Here is a 25,315-nt window from a genome sequence, read left to right as displayed (position 1 = left end):
TGTTGTTCCACCTATAGGGTTGCAGACCCCTTTAGCTCCTTGGGTACTTTCTCTAGCTCCTCCATTGGGGGCCCTGTGATCCATCTTACAAGTGAAATGTAAACTCACATTGTAATAGAGTGACTGCAGTGTGAGTGTGTGTGTCTGTGTGTGTGTGTGTGTGTGTGTGGTGAATGGTGGGATATGGATGGATGGAGAGAGGTACAGACAGATAGACCGATACACAGGAACAGACTCAGAGACAAAGAGAGACAGTGAAAGAAACATAAAAGAAGAATAAGAGAAATTGAATTCCTCTGGAAATGGAGTCAATGTTTACGTAGTTTGTTTGAAATAGTCATGATTAACAAGTCTATATTAGCACACAAAAAAATAACATACATTAGAGCATAAGTTTGCTCTAGAAATATGTTATTGAGAAATATAAAACCATAGTTTGAAAAGCAAGAGAACATTCCTTATATCTCCAGCTCAACTTTCTAAAATGCTTTCTCTCATTAGCTTTAGTAACAACCTTTCTGAACCTTACTTGGTCTCAGAAGAACTGATTGTCATGTCATGATTACAAAGCTTTATCAACAATTGCTCACAGAACTAAGCATTTAATAAATTAATAAATAATAGCTAGCTCATGGGCATCAATAATAAAAGCAAATTCCACAAATCATCTGCCTCTTTTGCATAGATCGCCTGGGGTAGGTGTCCAGGAAATAACGCAAAGCAATAGAGAGTATCCTTTGTGATTAACGTCCTGTCTGGATATGCTGTACGAGCTCTTCTCATATGGATTTTTTGATAATATGCTTTCAAAATTATTGGCAGATCTACACCATTTCTCTTCTTCCCAGCTGGATAATGAAAAATGATTTATACACTTTTATTGAATTTACAATGGCTAGAGAAAGCCATGGTAATTATTACCATGTCATTTTTTGCTGGATAGCATCTGAGACAAAACATAAGCCAAAATAAATGTAATTAGCATTAAAATGACTCAACCATAAAAAAATAATCGAATGGAACCTGAAGAGTCTTATCCTTATCAACAGAAGAATCTTGTACTTGTTTGCAAACATCCATTTTAATTGCTTTTCCATCATCATTGAAATTAGAAATTCATTTTGTGTTTCTCTCATACAATGCAAATTACATTTTTGCTTTTGACATTTCAACCTACACTATCATACCTAATTAATCTGACTTTTAAAATTAGATAATAGTGGTTGAAAAAAATCACTTAGATGAGCCACCTGTCTCGTTTGAAAAGAATCACTTTCTTTTTTTTCCTAAATGTGTATTTTTCATTGTTAGTTGCCTTTCTGATTATAGACATATTTTACAATACAATTTCTCTCTTCTAAGTTTGGGCAACTGGAGGTGAAATTTAAGATACAAATTTGCACAAAATGAGACACTTTTTTTCTAAGGCATGGTCCCATTTCTGCTCTCTAGACCATGGCTCAACAGTTGTAAACAAGGTTGGCCTCCTGCAGGTTTTATATCCAAGATTTCAACCTGGTGCAGATGGAAATTGCTTAGGGGAACAAAGGTGCTTCTCTTTTAAACAAGTACAGGCATTTCCCTTACAATCAATCCTTTAAAAATGAAACTCTTCCCGTAGCATTTACACTATATTATCTATGGTAAGCAATCTAGAAAATATTAAATTCAAAATCTATTTGTAAATACCATGTGGTTTTCTACAAGGGACTTAAGCAACTGCAGACTTGGTTATATGGGTGTCTTGGAACAATTCTCAACAAATGCTAAGGGATGATTGTGTCCATTACGTACCTCTAATTTGTAACCATTACTAGCAAGTCTAAAGCACACAAAGGTAGGCAGAAAAAGTAAATAACAAGGAGAGAAGAAATTGAATTTACTTTAAGAAAATATAGCACAAAGTACCACCAATATAAGGTTATGGGATAAATAAGGTAAGAGCAGATATAGAACAGTGTTTTTCTTTCATCATTAAGATGTCTATTCATGATTGTGAGTTAAAACAGTCTGTGATCCATACAAGTCCAAAGGAATTCAATTCTTGTAACTGTTTGTAATTGCAAAATCCTCTGGGTAATTTCTGTAAGGAAGGGATGGGTTAGGTGGATTTAAAGGAAATAGCCTAACTGAGGAAGATTTCTGGAAACTTGGGATGATTCCAGAAAATTAGGACTCCTAGTTTCATCAGCAATTACCTTTAGCAAGTGCACACCCTTTTAGCTCTGCATTAGATACAATTTATAGAAATTCTAATACACTGTGTGATAATGAGCTAAGGTTTGACTAAGTTCCCACATATTTCCTTTGGTAAGAATTCAACTTCATTGTCCTTTCAGCAAACTCTTCCTAGTGTATGCAATGGTGCCATTGTTTGGAGGCTGATTATGGGATGGATCCCTGGATATGGCAGTCTCTAGATGGTCCACCCTTTTGTCTCAGATCCTAGGCTGGGGCCTAGCAAACACATAAGTGGATGCTCACAGTCAGCTATTGGATGGATCACAGGGCCCCCAAGGGAGGAGCTAGAGAAAGTATCCAAGGAGTTAAAGAGATCTGCAACCCTGTAGGTGCAACAACTTTATGAACTAACCAGTACCCCAGAGCTCTTGACTCTAGCTGCATATGTATCAAAAGATGGCCTAGTCTGCCATCACTGGAAAGAGAGGCCCATTGGACATGCAAACTTTATATGTCCCAGTACAGGGGAACGCCAGGGCCAAAATGTGGGAATGGGTGGGTAGGGGAGTAGGGGGAGGGTATGGGGGACTTTTGGGATAGCATTGGAAATGTAATTGAGGAAAATACCTAATAAAAAATATTAAAAAAAAAGAATTCAAATTCATCGCGGTAAACACTGATCTCAAATATAAGGGACACATCCTATATAGCAAGATTTATTCACTGGAATAAAGTCAGAAACAGCACTGATGTTAGTGCCTATACAGTTTGTCAGTCAGACCTGGAGGAGCATAGGAATGTTCAATTCTTGAAAGAAAATAGATTCATTAATATAAAAATCCAAAATTTACTCTGAGGAATCAGAATAAGACCTGGAGAGCCCCAAACAAAGGTTTTTTTTTTTTTTTCCTCCTCATTTTAATATCTGCCTGACTTCTTTTAAGAACCACCACTATCATTAAATAAATTTAAAATTAGAAGTACTTCTGATTTAGGAACAGAAGCTACAAACATTTATTAACAGTTCTTCATGTTATGCAGACATGACCAGTGAAAATATTTATTTATTGTCTTCACCTGATTCTCTCACCAGCTTTCCTCCTCTTGCTGACTGGCCCCCTCCTCTTGCTGACTGGCTCCCCTTTCCTTCACTGGCCCCCTTTTCTGTCATCTTGTCACAGATATTCCATTGTCTTTTCTTTCACATTCCTGCTCTCTCATTTATGATCAATCACCTCTTCACCTCTCCCAGTACCCTTTCTAATCATCCCATTTCATGGTCACTTTTCTTCTATCTGTCCTATGTCTACACACACATACATGCACACATACATGCGTGCGTGCGCGCGCACACACACACACACACACACACACACACACTATTGTAAATCTAGCTCCCAGAAGAGGAAATCATATAGATTTCTATTTCTGAGTCTGGCATGTTTTTGGTTCATTTAATAATTATTTATATTTCCACCCATATTTTCTGCAAATGCTACATTTCATTTTTGTTGCAAGAAATATCACTGTTGATGCTATGTGTTATTTATCCACCAATCTCTTAATTGACATCTAGACTGTCTCTCTTTCCTATTATGAATGGTACAGCAATAAACATATATGAAAGTGTTTATGACTAGGAGCCCTTCAAATTGAATAGTAGAACTCTTTAATTTAGTTATTCAATAACTAGTTTCTTGAAGAAATACCATCCTGATTTCCATAGTTGCTTTATCAGTTTATATTTCTACTAGCAGTGGATAAAGTTTCCCCACATCATAACCAGCATCAATTTTTGTTTCATAATTTCTGAATATTATTACTTAGGAATCTAATTTTAAAACAATAGTCCTTTCCTCCTCATATTTTATGATGTAAGCATACAAAACAAGGTTTTATCCATTTTTCAATTTTAATTCTTTTTATGATCTACCTGGGCATATCACGAAGCCCGTCTTGAATGTTAGCCCCCTCTTATTACACCTTCTGGAAATATATCATGTATAGTTTTTAAAGGAAATGAATTATTAAGCTTTAAAGAGGAAGAAAAAAATTTCCTGCCTTTATAATACACCATAACACTTCATTAAAAGAAAATTGCCTTTAATGTACTTCATAAGAATGTAATCATCTGAGTGAGAAATTAAACTGTCCAACTTATGATTCTAAACAGTGCATTCTAAATGATTAAAAATGAAGAATTCTTTTCTTCTATATTATTTTGTCAGATTTTCTATAGCTAACTTTGCACTTTTGTAGAGTCTGCTGTGTTTAAGTATGCAAACTCTGCCCTGAACTCATCAGTTCCAAAGTAAAAGACTCATCTTGAGAATATTGTCAACAATAGTGCTGTTTGTAGTTTTGTAAACTCCCTTCTATTAATACAATGTGTAAAATATAAATAATGGATGTAAACGTTAGTAATTTTGTTGTCAGAGATTGCTTCTAAATTCAAGATAGTTTAAATTAATGTTTATTTTTACTGAAAGTAATTTCATTGTAAAGTAAAATGTTGTGTATTAAAATTGAGATTATTATGGAACTTCAAATGTGATAGCAATGTTTTCGTTATGTCTCATCAAACAGAAAGAGTTTTCTTATTTTTTATTCTCATTTTTATATAGGCATATTATGTAAGTAAAAAAAAAAGACTTCAAAATTCTGTGATGAAAAAATAGAATTTATTATGGGAGGCCACCTGCATCTAACAAGAATATTATCTCAGAGATAAAATGTTTATCAAATTTACAAAATAAAAACCAACTAAATCATATATCAAATTTCTAAACTGTGAAAATTACACCAAGTTCTTGGATGAAGTGAGACTTGAGAGAAACTCACATTTCTGAGATAGATATCATGATTAACATCATTGTAACAACTGAAAAGAAAGACAGGCATAGAAGATGATTGACTTTTTCAAGCTTATATTGTATTGAGTATGTTAATAGTTTTCTCCAGATTGTCAGATAAAATCACCAGCATATTTAAACAAAATTAACTCATGTGCTTTTGGCTCCTGAGGAGGTCCATGATGTACTACTTTTAAACTGAAAGCTCTTCACAGTTGGTAGCACAACGATCTTTCAATCAGAGGTCTCAGAACAAGAGATGAGTTCTGCCCCAGATGCCTGAGCATTAATTGGGGAGAAGGAGCTGGTAGTATCAGATCTAGAGTTCTGATGCCCTAAGCAATATCAATGTACATCTAAGCCTTTTTCAGAAAGTCCCTTTCCTCATTTGTGTCTGTTTCTTTGGGAACAGCCCACACTGAGAGTGGATCTCCAGGATTATGGCTATGCACCAGTCTCTGAAATACTCTGATTGACAAACCCAAAACGTTTTTGTTTTCTGGAAATTCTTTAAGCTGAGACTATACTTGAGACCTAAATTTAAACATTCTACTCAACAAAAGCTAATAGATTACCGGGTTGTTTTCAGAGTCAGTGTGGAGAAACCCCTGTTTACTTTTGTAAACCAGGTATAAAGGGGATGAGTCTATTCAATCAACAGTGATCATTTCTAAAACAATCTTCACATACCTGAGAGAATTTGATCAGGATATCAGGCTATTGAGAAAAGTGGCTTGATAAACATGATATGGGTAGTGGAGAAAAAAAGGAAAGGAGTCTTAGAAAAAGGTGTAAAGGTCAAATACATTTCCTGAGTTTATATTGAATGGATCATAAATTGGACATTTATACTAGATCATATTTAGGATTGTTGGAAAGAAAAGCATATTCTAGGTACTATGGAGGGTATTATTGCTATATTGTACAATTATCACAATTGAAGTAGAATTAACACTTAAACTTTTTACATATGAATCAGTATTGATTTTGGCAAATGTATGTACTTTTCTTCAATGTAATTCTACCTCTTCATGCTCTTTTCTCCTTGATTCAATACTACCATAGAGTAAACCATCATCACATTAAAAAAATCATGTCTTGGAGCTGAGGAGATGCCTGTGTGAGTACAAGTGTGTGATATATAAGAATAAATACATGAATTCAAATTCCCAGCATCTGCATAAAAATGACAGCAATGGCTTCTTGTAAACCCAGTGTTGGGGGGGGGGTAGAAATACTTAGATCCTAGGACGTCCTTGACAATCAGTCTAACCCATTCACATAAAGCTACAGGTTCAATGAAATACTCTTGTACTACTTAGTTCTTTCTCACCCTGACGTAAAGACTAGTTATTTGGAGAGAAGAAAATTTAGACTGAGGAAACGTCACAATCAAATTAGTGTATAGGCATATCTGTATATATATATATTTTCTTGTTGATGGATGTGAAAGAGCAAACTGTTAAAGGTGTCAGTCCTCTACAGTTATCTACATAAGCAAGCCTCTACATAGCCTGGGAGCAAGCCATTAAACACCTTTCCTCAATAGAGTCTGCCTCTTATCCTGAGTGAGTTCTTGACATGAATTCTCTCTATGTTGAACTATGATCAAGATGTACAAAGCCAAATGAACTCTTTCCCAAGTTGCTTCTGGTCAAGCCTTTATCACAGCAACAGAAGCCAAACTAGGGCATCCTTGCCTTAGGTGAATAAGAGAAAGCATTGTAGCCATGTTACATATATATTCTCTTTAATTCTGGACCACACACATGAAACCATGCACTCTCACATACAAGTTCACACACACACACACACACACACACACACACACACACACACACACACACATACACACATACACACACACGTTTGTATGTGTCTGTGTGTGTGTGTGTGTATGTGTGTGTGTGTATATATATATATATATATATATATATATGCAACTAACTATATATATGTGTGTGTGTGTGTGTACATATATATATATGTATATATATGCAACTAACTATAACAACAGTGGTAAAATGAATGTATGTGATTATCTCTGCACACAAGCATTTAGAGACTGCTAAATTATCTGGTTTATATCTTGTAAACAGTATTTTTGTGGAATTCTGTTGTTAATGTTTAGTGTGGTGGTGGGTTTTTGTTTTTGTTTTTGGATTTTTTTTGTTTTGTTTTGTTTTCAAGTTTTGATTTGTGAGAAAGTATTGATTTCTCTGTGTAGACCTAGCTGTCCTGGAACTCATTCTATAGACCAGGCTGGCCTTGAACTTCCTGCCTCCGTCTCCCAAGTGCTAGGATTAAAGGCCACCACTGCCTGGCATGTTGTTTTCTGAAAGAGAGAAAGAACATAAGGCTGTGAGTATAGGGAGGATCTAGGAGCTATTGAAAGGAGGTGTGGGAAAAACACAATCAAATCATATTTTATGGAAATAAAAATATGTAAATATTTAACCAAGAGTGTGCCCATTCTCACCACACTTAGCTCCACTGTGTTTCTTTCCAGGCAAACCTGTGATGATAGTGACAGAGTACATGGAGAACGGCTCCCTAGACACGTTTTTAAAGGTAAGGGTTGGCCTTCGTTTAGCTACTTCTTTCCATATTTATTTTCTTCATGAATAGAAATTAAAATTGAGCAGCTATAATGGTAAAATTTTAAATAGATTCAAAAAAATTTGGCAACACCATTATATGCCACAAATAAAGGACATTTGTATGGTATGCTTTTTTTATTTTTTATTTTTCAGAAAACTTGTACAAATCTAATTATATACTCCGGAATTTTATTTAAGTATATGATTATTTTAAACTAAATGAAAGTAGAGATAAGTAGAGAAAAGAATAGGGAAAAGGAGGTTTTAAAAAAAAGAAAGAAAATGAAGAGAGGAAACAGAGAAACAAGAAAATGGAAACAGTAAATAAAAGTCATACAAATACTCAAAATTTTGAAATATTTTGATTTATTTTCTGATAGTTTCATACATGTATATGAAAGTTTTGATTTTATTCATTCCCACACTTTTTCATACCCATGTTTCACTCCCACTGATCATTTTCTTCATACCAGCATGTTCTGATTTTAATAGATTTTCATGTGTGTATGTCATATGTGTGTGTGTGTGTGTGTGTGCATGTGCGCATGTACGCGCGCGCGATTACTATATTAGTATGTATAATTGGTGTAGCTTAAATAAGCAGAAAAGTCAAGTCACTTGCTAAAGCATGTACAACTTGCCAGTGGTTACCACATTTTAAAACAAGATTCTGTTTTAGCTAAGATGCAGCTAATAATCTCAAAGAGGGAATAGGCTTTGTTGATACCCTCCCCATACTTGATTGAATATTGAATAATGCCATGTTGTTCAGATTTTGTGCATATGACCACAGCTGCAGTGAGTTAATTAATGCTGTGTACAAGTCATGACCAAAAGACAGCCTTTCATAGCACTCTTTCTCATCCCTCATCTCTTCCATTCTTTCTGCCAGTCTTTCATTATGTGCCTTGTCCTGGAGTGGGTGCTATAGATACACTCTACTCTTCTATGTCCATGGTAGTGGACATTAATAAAACATATCTAAATTTTTCACACAGATCATTGCTTGGAGATATCAAAATGGAGTCTGTAAAGCATTGTGATGCCTATAAGGATCAGCAGAATCAGAGAAGTAGTCAGCCTGAGATTATAGCTAATATAATCATGCATTCTGGGCTTCAGGAATAAACCAGTTATATGCAAGCCTCCTGGTTTTAAATATTGATATCACATCACTTTATTTGTATATAGCCTGTGTAAAGTAATGTAACATTATTATAGCTGAGTAACCTATAGTCTGGAAATTTATTATGTCAATGTAGTGGGTGTTGGTTCTTATTGGTAGAGGAGAAATCAAAAGTACATACAGTTTCAGTGTTCAAGTATTATTACTGTTATAGACTCACATGCCCTCAGAGATACTACCAAATCAAACTCACAATGTTTGACTCTTGAATAGAATATGTAATTAATGTATCATTTTCATGTGTCTTCTTAATATTGCCTTTATACGCATTTATAGATTATGGTAATTAATAATTAGGGAGTACATAGGAAATTCTTATAAAAGATAGCATGATCATAAACAATTTTTAATGAATATCCCATCATCCAACTCTGAATATTACCTATGAAACAAGGACACTGCCATTAACATGCTAGGCTAGTTTAAGGCTATTTGCTTTTTTTCTCTCTGAAGCAATTTTGCCATACATACAAATCCTTATGGGAAGTATAGTACTAAAGTTTTTGCCTTGAATATATGTTTTGATAAAGGAAATTATATCCTCAACATATTTGAACATAGTTGTATAATTCCTGTAGATTTTGGTCTCCAGCTATGTTCAGAGCATAATTACACATTTATTTTTTTTTACTTTTATTATTTGATGGTTTTCTATATGTATATAATGAATTTGAGTCTTTTACCTATTCTATTACACTATTTTCTCCTCTTTTTTCTCCAACTAAAACCCTTTTTCTGAAATGCCTCTATTTGCAGTCTGTCTGTCTGTCTGTCTGTCTGTCTGTCTGTCTCTCTCTCTCTCTCTCTCTCTCTCTCTGTGTGTGTGTGTGTGTGTGTGTTCTGAATGAAGTTTTGAAGGGCTTTCAAAGTTTTTGCTTCATTAGACCAGATCACCATAATCAGTTAAGTTTGTGGTTTCTAATATTTTTCATTTTCCTTGAGTATAAATCACATTTGCATCTTGAAATGTGTTAACATTAATTTGAAGGTTGAAAGACAGCTTTTTTCCAAATTTTCCTTCTGTGAATTGTACTGCTAACCTAACGTTATACTGTTTTTTTGCAGAAAAACGATGGGCAGTTCACTGTGATTCAGCTTGTTGGCATGCTGAGAGGCATCGCTGCAGGAATGAAGTACCTTTCTGACATGGGCTACGTGCATAGGGACCTTGCTGCTAGAAACATCTTAATCAACAGTAACCTTGTGTGCAAGGTGTCTGACTTTGGACTTTCCAGGGTACTGGAAGATGATCCTGAGGCAGCCTACACCACAAGGGTAAGATCTAACAGAATGCATTTCTCACACACTACACTAGAGTCATTTAATTTTTAAAGATGTTAAAAGAAGTAGCAAAAAGGCATTCCTCCAAAAAGGCCCAGAGCAGACAGAGAAAACATGAGAGAAAAGAGAGACTAGAAAATCCAATTCTACAGTCTTTTAGTACAAGCAAATTCAAATATTAAACTTATAAATGAAAATATTTACTGTCCAAATCTCAGTTATTTAATTTTTCTAAGATTATTATTATGGCTAACATAATATTATTATGTCAACATGACTCAAGCTAGTGTAACTGGAGAGGAGGGAGCCTCAAATAAGAAAATGCCTCCATAAGATTGGGCTGTAAGCAAATCTGTGGGGCTTCTTTTTTTTTTAGTAGTAATTCTTGGGGAAGGGCCCAGCCCATTATATGTGGTGTCATCTCTGGAATGATGATTCTGGATTCTATAAAAAGCAAGGTGAGTAGCCACAGGAAACAAGTCAGTAAGCAGAACTCCTCTATGTCCTCTGCATCAGCTCCTGCCTTCAGGATCCTGCCCAGTTTGAGTACCTGTTCTGACATCAATTGATTAACAGTGATGTGTAAGCATAAACCAAATATACCATTCTCTTCCCAAGTTACTTTGGTGTTTTATTGCAGCAAAAAATTCCTACTGGGGACAGAGGCAAATAACGATAATTCTAACAGAAATTGTAAATTCAAAAAGATGCAGTGTGTGTGTGTGTGTGTGTGTGTGTGTGTGTGTGTGAGAGAGAGAGAGAGAGAGAGAGAGAGAGAGAGTGTTATAAATTATTTAAAATAAAGTGCAAGTTAAATACAGAATTTCTTATATGATATATATATATATATGTACATATATATACACACATATATATTTACTTGATAAATTTATGAAGAAATGGTATGGGTATATGCACATATAAACATATATAGATAGTACTACTGGAAATTTTAAAATATCTCTACTATGGTGTCTTCAACTGTGACATAATTTTAAAAGTATTTTATTCTTCATCTTGAGTTTATGTTGTTGGAAAGACAACTTTCATCTCTTTTAAAATTTTGAATTTCTGAAGCTATTGAAATGTCTCCTTGCTTGATTTACAACATACAATAACTATTAAGCCTACATCTATGGTGTATTGGTAACTACTCACAGCATAATAGCTATAATAAATATACAGCTTATACCAAACAAATTTTTCCCCTAAATAATGTTACAAAAATTAGGCGAGGAAATCCCTGACTATTTTTATAAAAAGAATTTGTGGACAGACTATTTGCTTTACATTTTCAAGTTGAACCTTTTATTGTGTGTTTAAGAAATCCAAATAAATTCAATTTTATCACCTTGGATATCCTCAACATCTGAGCATTTTATATCCTTACATTACACAGGTGGACTAACTTTGTTTCAATAAAGAATGATAGATTCATCATTGCTAATTCTTAATATATAATCTGTGCATTATGTATCTCCTTATAAAATTATACTGTAAAAATTGGTGTCCAATAAGAAGATCTTTAATAGATTATACAGTGAGCTTGTTTCATTTTGCCAACTTTGACTTGTGGCACATGGATTTTTGAGGATTTGTAACATGAGGAAAAAGCAAGAGTAATTTGTTTAAGCAAACAAAGACTTCCAAAGGTCATTTCATTTAATCAATGAATTAATTGATGAGAAGTTTCGTCTCTTCTACACCTATTACTACCATTATTTTCATTAAATGAAAACTCAATTAAGAACTCTCCTGTGTTTAGAGTTGCACTTAATAACGTTGGCCCGTGCAAGATTGAGGTTATGGAAAGTCTATTGCTGTTTTGATGGGTGGGTGTCTTAGTTAAATTAAAAGTAGATTTTCCCACTGTGTTATGTATCAGCACTTGAAGTATAACCAGAGACCCTGATACATTCAAGGTTTCCTTCTACAAATGTAGTGTGGCAGCAGTTCTAGAGAATACACGTAGTGAGAAAGAGTCAGGTTTGTGACTCTCAAAAGTTAGTGATACACACATATTGTTCCAACGAAAAGAGGAACTATTTAGGGATGAAGTTCAGCATGATCAATAAACTAAAACATGAAAGAGATAATTTAATCATAACATGCAAAATGTAATGATTTTCTACCACTCCTAACTCTCAGTATACTGAGGCACGAAGATGGCTGGGAGCCATAAGTTCAAGGCCAGACTAGGCTACAAAGCAAGATTCTATTTCAAAAAAAAAGGAAATACAAATTTAGTCAGCAACTGGAAGTGATGGCAGCTCTTAAGAGCACATAATTCCCTAGTAAACAACATATGTTAAACATGAGTTAGGTTCCTAGCATGCACATCGAGCAACTTATACCACCTGGTACTCAAGCACTGTCAGATCTAGGACCCTCTACAGTACCTTCATTCATAGGTATCCCCCGATACACATATACATATACATAATTAAAAATTTAAAAAAACATAAAAAAATTAAAAGTTAAATAAAAAACAGACAAATGAAATGAAACAAATTAAAATAAGCATGTCATGTATGTTTGTGTGATGCACTGTCTCATATATACTTACTAGTCAAAACAATCGCCAAAAAATATTCCAGACGTGTGTGTGTGTGTGTGTACAAACATATTAAGTCTAAGTTTTATTTCTTCCAAAATGTCAATCATGACTTTAAACTTGTTTCTCAAAAATCTTGAAAGGTTTGGTTTTGTAATGGAATTTCTCTCAATGTGTCTCAGCAAGTAGACAGAAAAATGACTTTAAAATGTGATTTTTTTTTCTGAATACCCTTAGCTCAATACTCTTTTGATTAGTCCGATTAAACAGTAGCATTTCTTAGGTTCAACATTCCAACTGTACAAAAACAAAAGTATGCCATTAAGTTAAGAGGAGAAAAAAAGTCAAGTCTTACAGAAATAAAACAATGACGAGGGATGGATATCTTTCAGTGTTTGGTATGGAGAATTTCCCTGCTTGTCTTACAAACTGCAAAATATCTCAGGGTTTATTTAATAACTGAGATATTCCACTTATAATTCTGCAGTTTAATAAAAGCCATGCAGAATCCTGTACTTTTATTCAGGGTCCTTTACTTTGCCAGTCTCAGCATCTGCCTCATTGATGTGCTTGAGTGCCCCCGCCCCGACTCAGCGCTGCCATCCTGAGCACTATAATTGAGATGTAGATCCTGTATGCCTTCCAAGCGTCAAACAGAATTTACAGCAGAAACCTTCCCGACAGCCAATTAGTTGTTAGTCTACACGTGCTCATGGGATGGGAGATGGGAAAAGAGACTGCCTGCTGTCAAACAGATTCACTTAAAAATGTTACATCTCTTTCTAGATCTTCTCAAAGAAGCCGCAATATCACCGAATACCCTTGATGTATGCAAGAATAGAAATATATATGTATTAATATTGATGTATATATATATGTGTGTGTAATAACTATATGTATATTTACATTGATATGCATATATGTGTGTGTGTTTTAATTTTAGGGAGGCAAAATTCCAATCAGATGGACTGCCCCGGAGGCAATAGCTTTTCGAAAGTTCACCTCTGCCAGTGATGTCTGGAGCTATGGCATTGTAATGTGGGAAGTTGTATCTTATGGAGAGAGACCCTACTGGGAGATGACCAATCAGGATGTAAGTAAAGAGATACTCTTTCTTCTTCAAGTTGTAACTCTTATAGTATTTTAATTGTGGAACTGATAGCTACTTGAAAAATATAAAATACACTGTTTACCACGTGATGCATTTCTTGCCATGGAAATATTTTTTATGCAAGAGCTAAAATTGAGTTGAGGTAAAAGAAAGTAAATTACAGTTAGAAAAAACAAAACAAACCAACCTCAAATCCCCTGCCAAGGTTTAGCAGTATTGTAGTGTTGCTCCACTGAGTTCATGCCAGTATCATTTCTAAAGATGATGAAGGAGCAGCAAACCATCTACCAATGAATGCTGGATGGCTAATGTTTGAAATATAAGATGAGTTATATTGTGTTTTTAATAGGCAGAAATGCAAATATCCTTCTTACACTAAAAATACAAAGTTTAGAAGTATATAAGGCTGACATGAAAGACACTGTTAAAGAGTTAGAGTCTGCTTTGATCATTTTCCATCACTAATATTCAATTCATCCTTTTGAATTCTGGATCATATTGAAATTTGATATTTTTCTTTCTGTTAATAATTATAAAAGCTTATATCTTGTATTGATGCCTTAGAGCAATGATTCTCAACCTATGAGTCACAACCCCTTTGGGGGCCAAATGACTCTTTCACAAGCTCCCATATCGGATTTATTGTATATCAAATATTTCCATTATGATGCATGAGAGTAGAAAAATTTCACTTATAAAGTAGCAGTGACAGTATTTCCTGGTTGGGGGAGTCATCAAATCACGTGTACCTATAGTAAAGGATCACATCATTTGGGAGGTTAAGAACAACTGCTTTATAGTGTTTTATTAACCATTTGTCAACTAATAGTTCATTATTTCTTTGTGAATCATGTATATTAAACAATCTTAACAGCATCCTTATTGGAAACATTGTTTTTATTCTCCAATTATTTTTTGTATCGTAACCCTATAGTATCTCCTTTCCTGTGTGTACTGTCACGGGTTCCTAGGCAGATACTACCAGTTTGCAGTTCTTTTTTTTTTTTTTTTTTTTTCCAACAACAATCCCAGACAAGCAATTAACACTGATCAAACGTCACTGATGTTTGAAGTCCAGCCAAAACTACATCTCAGGTTCATTTCAAGCTACTTGCCCCAACTGTGGGCCATGGCAACCCAAGTTTTGCAAATAGTTGTTCCTTTTCATTTATATAAATCTGTACGTGGATTAATCAGGATTTGTCTAAGAAGAGAAGCAGAAAACTTGAGACATATTTGATTTTTTTATGTCATCTATTTTTTAAAAATTTTTTTAGGTATTTTCCTCATTTACATTTCCAATGCTATCCCAAAAGTTCCCCATACCCTCCCCCCCAACTCCCCTAGCCACCCACTCCCACTTCTTGGCCCTGGCATTCCCCCGTACTGAGGCATATAAAGTTTGCATGACCAATGGGCCTCTCTTTCCACTGATGGCCAGCTAGGCCATCTTCTGATACATATGCAGCTAGAGACACGAGCTCTGGGGGGTACTGGTTAGTTCATCTTATTGTTCCACCTATAGGGTTGCAGGTCCCTTTAGCTCCTTGGCTACTTTCTCTAGCTCCTGCATTGGGGGCCCTGTGATTTTTTTTTAATGATAAGTTGTTAGCAGCTGTTATGGGAAAACACTTGGATATCAATTCACATTAATACTTGTAATTTAAGGTAATGTGTCTGTTCTCTACACAGGCACTTGTAAGAGTTTTCTGGAAAGCCAGAGAGGACAATGGAGTCTAACTCACTTCTTTTTTCTTTTGTGTTTAAGATTTGTTTATTTTTATTTATATGGGTACACAACAGCTTTCTTCAGACACACACTAGGAGAGTGTTTCAGATCCCATTACAGATGGTTTCTGAGTCACCATGTGGTTGCTGGGAATTGAACTCAGGACCTCTGGCAGAGCAGTTAGTGCAGTTAACCACTGAGCCATCTCTCCAGCCCTCTAGCTCACTTCTTAAAGCTACTATCTCTTGCTGCTCATTTTCCTCCTCATAAACCCTTGCTTCACCATGCCTACAGTTCTTGCTGCAGGCATTCTATTGCTCCAAAGTTGGAATGATTAACCCAAGCTGTGATGCCACGTCTATATTCTTCAATTTTCCTTTAGTGCATAGCCAGAGAAACACCTCAGCTTTCCTTAGATTTACATCTTAGCATTTTTCTCCCATATCATCAGCATATGATGAGTTCTATCACCTCTCTGGAGTCAGCTACACCTATTATAGTTTATTTTGTAACTTGGCTTGAGAAAATGAGTACTGACGTATACTTCTCTGCAACTAGTGGGGAAGTCTCTATTGTCTTCAAACTTGAACTTTATGCAGCCTCATAGGAGGAACAACAATATGAACTAACCAGTACCCCCAGAGCTCCCTGGAACTAAACCACCAACCAAAGAAACACACATGGTGGGTGTTATGGTTCCAGCTGCATATGTAGCACAGGATGGCCTAGTCAGTTATTAATGGGAAAAGAGCCCCTTGGTCCTGTGAAGGTTCTATGCCCTAGTATAGGGGAATGCCAGTGCCAGGAAATGGGAGTGGGTGGGTTGGTGAACAGGGGCAGTGGGGAGTGGATAGGGGGTTTTCAGAAGGGAAAGGGGATAACATTTGAAATGTAAGTAAAGAAATATCTAATAAAAATCTTGGGCTTTAAGGAATGGAACTACATCAAAAATGTCATGTGATTCCTGTGATATGTATTTGTCTATAAATGAAATTTATATAAATAAATACTTTGAAATTATAATTGTATATGTATACTTAACAAATTTCAGAGATGTTATTATTATTTCTCCTTTATAATGGAAAGCTGGGGCCTAGAGAAGCTCAGAGATTTTCTTAATGTCACAAAATAAAGTTTACAGTAGACATATCAATCTTTTTTCATACTTTTTAAAATCTATGATTTACCACAATTGCTCTGATTTATAGCAACTGAATTATTATGTACTTCTTCTCTTTGTGTGTGTGAGATATTCATTTCAATAAGTAGTCATGAATCTAGATTGAAGATGGCTAGACCAAGACTTGTTTTCTACAGTTTTTTTTCATGTAAATACCAGATTCTTATATCATCTTTGCACCCATTGTAAGTTTTGCTTTTAATTTGTGCCAAGGCTCATTTTTTTTTCTGTGCTGTCACAAAGCCCTCAAATGACATCTGTACAATGTTTAGATTCTATATCATGCTATAGAAATATGATTCCCTTTTTTGCCAGCCTTCAGTGTTAGTTTCTACCATACCTGAGATATTTTGAGTTCTGAGTTAGTCTTTCTTAATTGTAATGACTCCTTCAGTCCATACATATCAGATTTTGGCATTATATAAGTTAGAGTTAAAATTATAATAGGTGAAGTCATAGATTAAACTATGACTCTAATTGTAGGTGAATTTTTCTGTGTGCTTCTATGTATATTTTCTAAGATTGCCCATACTCCAGAGACAAGAAGTCTATACTGGTATAAGTCTTACTTTTCTCCACAAGTCTCTCACTTTCCAGTTAGAGACTTAGTAGGCTACCCAGAGCCTTTCTAATTTGTTGAGTTGTCTAAGTTTTGATCAATGTGACCCAAGCTAGAGTCATCTGAGGGGCAGGGAACAATTTAAAAAGAAATGTCCTGGTAAGACTGGCCTTCAGTCAGCATTGAGGAATATTTTTTAATTGATATTTGATGTGGGAGGACCCGGCCTATTGTAGCAGCCCTAGGTAAGTAGTCCTGGAATGTAAAGAAAGCAAGCTAAAGGTTATGTGAGAAGTAAACCAGTACACAACATTCCTCCAAGGCCACTGCTTCAGTCCCTACCTCCAGGCTCCTGCCTTGATTTCCTGCCCTTACTTCCCTCAGGAATGGATTACAGACCTTAAGCTGAAATAGTTCCTTTCCCCACAAAGAATCTTTGGTCAGTCTTTGTTTTCATGCCAATAGAAACCAATGACATTATCAAATACCCTAAGTCTAAGAACAAACTTCAATGCACATTAACTGGCAACCTCTGTGCTAAAAGCCACTGGTCAACTCAGCAATTTGACAGATAAATCCATAATAGTGCTTTAGTTGGTGGACTATAGAGTTGTATGGAAAAAGACGCAAGGGACCGGAAGTTGAAGAATTTACAAACTATCTATTCATCATTCTTCCCATTGTGAACTATGTCTACCTGTATGTCATATAGTAAATCTCCACCATTATATATATTTTTTGTTGTTTTGTAATTTTTTTGTGGTTAATAGCTTATTCAGTACTGTAGCATCACTTAATGTTTCTGTCACTGCCTCTATCTTTGTTATCTTTATCATTAGTTCTTATTCAATGTTAGTTTATGTTCCCAATTTCAGTCACTTCAGGTTCTTTTTTGGTATAATTTTCTAAAGAATAGTTCAAGAATATAATAGAAGGAAACGCCCATGCTGTATCTTCAAGTATAATATAAGAAGGAAAACCTGAAGTTCAGTATTGGCCAGATCTTCCCCACTATATGTAACTTAAAAAATGATCATCTAGTCACAAATCTCTCTAAAAAGTTCCCCTTGGTACAATGTAGGGTATTATTTGTTTAGTTTTTAGTCATCAGTGACATTTCATTTATGGATACTGTACTAAGTGTGTTGTGCTTCAATTTTGCACAAATAACAACAAAGCAGACACACTGAACTCAATAAACACTGGCTTTCATTGACAGGGAGAGAGAGAGAAAGAAAGAGAGACAGACAGACAGAGTGACAGATGGGAAATAAATCACATAAAAATAAACAACCTCAGAGATAATTCTACAATTTTAGAACTTAGATCATAAGATCATATAATCTCTACATTCTTGATATTATCTATCATATAATAGTTACGTTCCTGATATGATCTGACTCCAAAAGAGGGCCTTTGTTTCAATAAAGTATAATCTTATAAATTCATAGAACATACTCTAAATCTCACAGAACCTCCCTCTGTGATAGGAAAACAGAATTCAATAATCTTCCTTTGATTCAGGATTGCTTATGGCATCACAGAGCAAAAGGAGTCACAGTGAAAATGCACATGAATGAGTGAGTTGATTTTCAAAATCATGAGAACATGACTTCTGAAGTACTGATAGTATCCTATAGTTAGTGGAATCTAATTTGTTATTAGAAAAAAATTTAAATATCAACATTTACCATAACACAAAATAAAAAATTAATATTTCATGATGTAATACTTTTATATTTAAACATATTGACATTCTCTGGATGTATTCCTGAATATACGAGTAGTTATATTCTATTAAACAGATATATTCAAAATTCTGTCAGTAATTATACTAATCTGTATTTCATTCACTTCTCTGATTTACTTTTTCTTTCCTTAGGCAGTTTATTTTCCATACATTTTCTTTTTAATTCTGCAAGTGCTAATCCAATAGATTTATTAGTGCTTTTGATGTCTATAATGTACATAAAAGGTCACAAGAATATTGAGCTTTAAAATGCATCAATCTACTTTTGTAATGGGTGTACATCTCCTACCAATCCTATACAGTTTTCAATGTCTGATATTGATATTTTATGTAAATATGTATATAAATGGTGCTGTAAATCACAATGAATAACTGGTTGTCTTAGTGCATTCTAATTATAGTAACAATATTTAATACAAGATGGCATATAACTAAATTACTTTTCTACTACTACTAAAATACACCACAACCAAGGCAACTTACAGGAGAAATAATTTAATTGGGCTTCTACTTACAGAGGGTTAGGTCTTCATCAATCCTGGGCAGCATGGCAACAAGCACCAAATAATTTGGCTGGAGGGGCAGCTGAAAGCTTACATCTCAATCTACAAATAAAAATTAAACAAGAACCCCCCCCCCAGTAATATAGCCCCCTTTAAAATTCAAATTCAACCAAAAACAGAGAAAGAGAGAGAGAAACCAAATTACTTTCTTCCAAAATACAATGGCATGGAACATAAGTTAACATCCAAGAGGAAAGAATGGGAGATGGGGGGGGGGCAGGAGGGGGGAGAGGTCATAGGGAATAGACCAAAACCTAACAGGACAAACTCCAAATACTGTAGCTGCCTATCCAATGTGTAATCATTTCAGTGGCTATAGCTTGAAAACCTTTCTGTGACATAAATCTCTGGCTACTACCACTCTCTGTGTTCTGATTTATTCATCTGATATCTACTGGCGCTGTCATGTCTAACATCTTGGAGTCTTCAATTAGATTTTGGCTTCATGTTTGCAGGGTTATGCAATGACCTCTAAGGTCTTTAGCCCTCTCAGAACTTTCATGTTGGGACAAACTTGGTATACGTTGCCTGGACCAACAGTTCTCTGAGTAGCAAGATTCTTTTACCTGTGTATCTTTCATGGCTCAAAACCAGAACTACATGGACAAATGCAATGTTTGGTTACAAATTGGTGGTGTATCCTGGTCCCTTGAATCATACTTATGGTTGCTTTGACTTGTATTCTTTTATTAATTTATTATTTGATTTATTTACATCCCAAATACTGCCCCCCATTCTGGTCCACCTTCCCATAGGTGCCCCCCAATCCCCTCTCCTTTTCATCTCCCTACCTCCCTGGCATCCCTCTTCCCTGAGGCATCTCTAAACCATTAGAAGGATTAGAAGCATCTTCTCCCACTGAGGTCCGATAAGGCAGTCTTCTGTTAGATGTGTCCTGGGGGCGTTGGACAAGCCCGAATTTGCTCTTTGGTTGGTGACTTAGTCTCTTGGAGATCTCAGGGATCCAGGTCAGTTGATATTGTTGTTCTTCCTATGGGATTTACACTCCCTTCCTTCAGCTACTTCAGTCTTTCCCTTACCTCTTCCATATGGACCCAGACCTCAGTTTAAAAGTTGGCTGTAAGTATCTGCATGTGTTTCAGTCAGCTTCTGAGATATGTGCATTTTAGGAGCAAGAAATTCCTTTTGCCACTTTGGTTTCACTGGTTGTAAGCTTAGTTCTGCAGGATTTTGCCCTGATGGAACCTTCCCATATTTTCCAATTTAAATCTTAATGCCCTAATCTCTTTCATCACATGCTTTGAGTTTAATAGTAAACATCCTGGTGCTCATTTTCCTTTCAAACTGTACATTTTGTTTTTGTTTCTGTTTTTGTGTCTGTTTTTGTTTTTGTTTTGCCCTACTTCTTCATGTTCATTGTAGACCTGCATTAGCATAACTAATGTTGTCTTTCACATGACAAAGTCAATGTTTGGCTCTCAGGAAATGCACTTCAAAGAAATTAGTCCATTACTTTAAATTTAGACTTGCTCTCAGGCATGTTCCAAGGAAGAGGGCAGAAACTACCCAGATTATTTGCGAATAGATCACAAGAATGGTCTCCAGCCTATTATTAATTTGCTCCCCACCCCATACTCCTAGATTAGGCCTCCATGTTCCACAAATTTCTAAGCACTAATGTCTTTCAAAATTCAATCAGGGAGTCACACTTTTCTCCACTTACAACAATCAAACATTTTTCTTGTCCAAAAGTCCCTGATCTTCCACATTCCTTCAGGAACATTATGATTGGGCTTGACATAAAAATAACCACTTTCTGGTAGAAACTTCTGTATTAATGAGTTTTCAGTTGCTCTGATAAATCACCAAGGCCAAAGCCACTTTGAATTGAATTGCACTTAGGGTTCCAGAGGGTTAGAGTTTATGATGAGGTCAAACTAAAGCACAATGGCTATTTATTGACAGAAGTAACAACTGAAAACTCGCATATTGATCCACAAACCAGAGGCAAATATCACACTGGAAATGGCATGAGACTTTTGAAACTTCAAAGTCTGACCACAGTGACACACCTCTACCAAAGTTAAATTCTACATCTTTCTTAGCAGTTCCTCCAACTGGGAAAGGAACACCAAATGTCAGCCTAGAATGCCATTATCATTGAAAGCACCGCAGCATATAAAGAAATTATGTTTATTGACTTGTTCAAGATTCTGAAGGATGAGTAGTCCAAACAGCATGTAGCCAGGTCATCTGGGATACAAACTCCTGGAAGCCTCAAAGCATAATTGAGAAACAAGGAAGAAAAAATATATAACTCAGCATAATTAGAATGATAATTAAGCTCTACCAGGAATGATACACTGTGACATAATTTTCTTCCTCTAGATTTTACCTCCTCTTGAGTCGCCTATTAACCTAGTGAACGATGATAGAGCTTTCATCACATGAATCTCTAGGATAAAAATCACATAGAATAAAAACAAACAAACAAACAAACAAACAACAAAACCTAAAAACAAAAACAAAAAAACCCAAAAAACATTGTCCATATATTAAAGTCAAAGAATTGGTTTAATTTATCCATTTGACAATTATATATAAAGACTAGATGCTCAGTTGAAATAAAACTTTAAATTTTTCATATTATTTTGAGAATTTACTCATCAGTACTGTGTGAGCATCATCTGGGGCCATCTTTTTTTGCCCTCTATCTCCTCCTGTGTACCCACATAGTCACTGGCAAATCCATGACATTTTCTATAAATACTACAGTTTTGCATATATGCTAAAGAACAAACAGAGTCCATTGAAAACATCTAGAGAATAGCATGCTGCAAAGTATTAAGTTTTAAGTAAATTCTACTAAGTTAATACTATTTAATGAATTAAGCTACTGTCTTTAGACCTCTAAGGTGACCATAGAGCATTAAAAAAAAACTAATACCACTTCATAAAACAGTTAAAGACAAGTACGTAAATAAGTGAAGTTTCATCAGGTCAAATGGTACTGCGAATGCATCGTGGTCATGTTTGGAATTTTATTTCCATTTCCTAAATTTTAATTGAGAGTTATTTTTTAATCTATTGTTTTTATTTTCCAAGATGCCTGTGCTTTAATGCATCACCTATATAAAAATAATGTCTTGAATAGTTTGCCTTTTGTTGATTACCTGAAAGTGTATTTTTAATACGTTTTTGAGAATGTATTCCTTAGTTACATTTGGAGAAATTTTTATAAATGAATTAAAGAGACCTTAGTAATACAAACACATATTATTTGCAGTTAAACATTTTGATGTCAGCACCAATATTATCCATGTTTTTAAAATCCCCACAAAGAGATTGATGCTCATACATGTGTCTAAAATAAATATTCGTAATGCCTTTGCCAGTAGAAACTGATTTCAAATTCCTGACAGAAATCCAAAGATGATAATAAACAGTCAGACCTTGACATTATTAAATGATACATGAGGCAGTTATGCTAATTTAGCCTTTGACTTATCCATCATTTACCATCCAAAAGTCTCTTTTGAAATAAAATTGCCATTCCTGTACTGTGAAAATATGACTGCATATACTTAAAAAAATACATTCAGAGACATTGCAAAAAATCCATAATCATTATTTGATTATAAAATGTAAAAGTGAATAAAATATGGACTGTTTATGGCAATGGGTTTTATTTATTTATTTTTAAATTTCATAAATTTTTAAAAATATTTTATTAGTTATTTTCCTCATTTACATTTCCAATGCTATCCCAAAAGTCCCCCATACCCTCCCCCCACTCCCCTACCCACCCACTCCCACTTTTTGGCCCTGGCGTTCCCCTGTACTGGGGCATATAAAGTTTGCAAGTCTAATGGGTCTCTCTTTCCATTGATGGCAATGGGTTTTATAAAGTAACCGCCACAAAGGTTACAAGTAAAACTCACCAGTATTTTGTTTTTTGTCTTATTTTTGTTTTTGATTTTGATCTTTGAGACAGGTTCTGTCTACATTGTGCTGGCTGACTGACAAGTCAGTATGTAGACCAGGCTGGCCTCGAACTCACAGAAATCATCTGCCCCTCCTCCCTAGTGCTGGGGTTAAAGGAGTGTGCCACTACTCCAGGCTGCCAGACTGGCCATTTAGCTTTGCAACATGTTCAAAAGCCCTACCCCCCACCCCCTTTTTAAAAAATGTTTTACAACAAATAAAAGTAGTTGTGCCTTATAAGATAGTAATTTTGGTCAGTAAAACAAAAGTAAGAACAAAATCAGAAATTAGACAAAGGTTTTTTTCAGACTCTTCTGTGTTGCCTTGTTGATGGTATGGACCTGGTTCTCTTTTTACTTTGCACAGGTGATCAAGGCAGTGGAAGAAGGCTACCGCCTGCCAAGCCCCATGGATTGCCCTGCTGCTCTCTATCAATTAATGCTGGATTGCTGGCAGAAAGATCGAAACAGCAGGCCCAAGTTTGATGAAATCGTCAACATGCTGGACAAACTGATACGGAACCCAAGTAGTCTGAAGACACTGGTGAATGCGTCGAGCAGGTACCAGGCCAGACTTGAATAATTTTCATTAGTATATCTAATCAGGTTGATGTCATATATATTTTATCAATTTAGTCAGTTATGTATTAATGTGTGAATCTGTATGGCATTAGTTTATTTAACTCTAGTCTTCCATAATGTTTCCCCCTTGAAAGAAACAGAAGAATGAGCAATTATACCTAGAAGGACCTTTGCCTAACCTAGTTGTGTAATGTGTCATTGTCATGAAAAGAAATGCAGAGCTCTACTGAAATAGCATTAGAAAACAGGATTCAAATGTGTTTGGAGCATATATACAGGTAAAAAAATGAGATTATAAGAGGCCAAGAAAGCACTGGTGCATTTTAATACAATGTACAACTGTGATTACCCATGAACTCTTTAGAATATATTTCACCAATGGTCATTTACATATAATTACACCATACCATTCAATTTATGAACATTGATGACAGTGAGGACTCTTTTGACTTTATCTGCTTGCACAGAGATATTTGGTTCATCATTTAGTATTCAGTTGGAAGATTTAAAACTGATAAATGAATAATCTTGTTGAAATATGTGTTAAGCCAATAACCATAGTTTCCACTTTTCTGAACTGCAATAGGAATACATTTAAATGATATTGAGTATTTGGAAAATATATTTTTCTCTTTATCAGAAAAATATTGAAGTGTTCCCTCTAACTAGATTATTACTTTCAGTGTATTTAATGTCATTGTATGTCTTTTATAACAAAGGAAATCATGCTAGTAGCTGAATTGGATGCCTAGTAAAGTAAACTGAGTAAAATTTCTTGCTTACAATGAAGTTGCATGAATTCTATGGTCTTTATGTAACACTTGTTTACTGGGCAGAAATTCGTTTTAACAGAAGTCAGAAATGAACCTTCAAAATCTGTTGATGTCCTTTGAACTTTCTAAGGTAACAGCTGAAGCCTATAACTTCTTTAAAATTATTCCATATGTCACATCCTAAATAACTACTTTAAATTTCCCTTTAGTCAATATGAAGCCTTTCTCTTATTTATATCTTTGAATGATGATGAGGTGATTGTCACAAATAAATATAAGGAAAGATGATGAGGGAAAAGCACTTAATGTTCTAAATCATATTGATTTTTCATAATCACCATTTTTACATTCTTGCATCTGGTATATAGTATTTTCTTATATATGGTTTATGGTTTATAGAATATAGCATCTTATTATGCTTGTGCATATCTTTCAGACTATGTGACTTAGTCCCAATACTTGACCACTAA

General features: G+C 35.0%; 1 protein-coding gene across 3 annotated transcripts in view; it reads left to right on the top strand.

The window, feature by feature from the left end:
- Epha5 (EPH receptor A5) overlaps nt 1-25,315 on the top strand; it is a 367,473-nt gene that overhangs the window by 327,640 nt on the left and 14,518 nt on the right. For all 3 annotated transcript variants that reach the window (XM_021161798.2, XM_029477706.1, XM_021161794.2), the window contains 4 exons: nt 7,543-7,604; nt 9,885-10,094; nt 13,598-13,747; nt 23,858-24,051. In XM_021161798.2, coding sequence (XP_021017457.1) covers nt 7,543-7,604; nt 9,885-10,094; nt 13,598-13,747; nt 23,858-24,051 — 616 coding nt within the window. The remainder of the gene's footprint in view (nt 1-7,542; nt 7,605-9,884; nt 10,095-13,597; nt 13,748-23,857; nt 24,052-25,315) is intronic.

Source organism: Mus caroli, chromosome 5 (genome assembly GCF_900094665.2).
Source record: "Mus caroli chromosome 5, CAROLI_EIJ_v1.1, whole genome shotgun sequence".
Taxonomy (NCBI): Eukaryota; Metazoa; Chordata; class Mammalia; order Rodentia; family Muridae; genus Mus; species Mus caroli.
The sequence above is the reverse complement of the archived record's forward strand: the minus strand, read 5'-3'. Positions and strand labels throughout refer to the sequence as shown.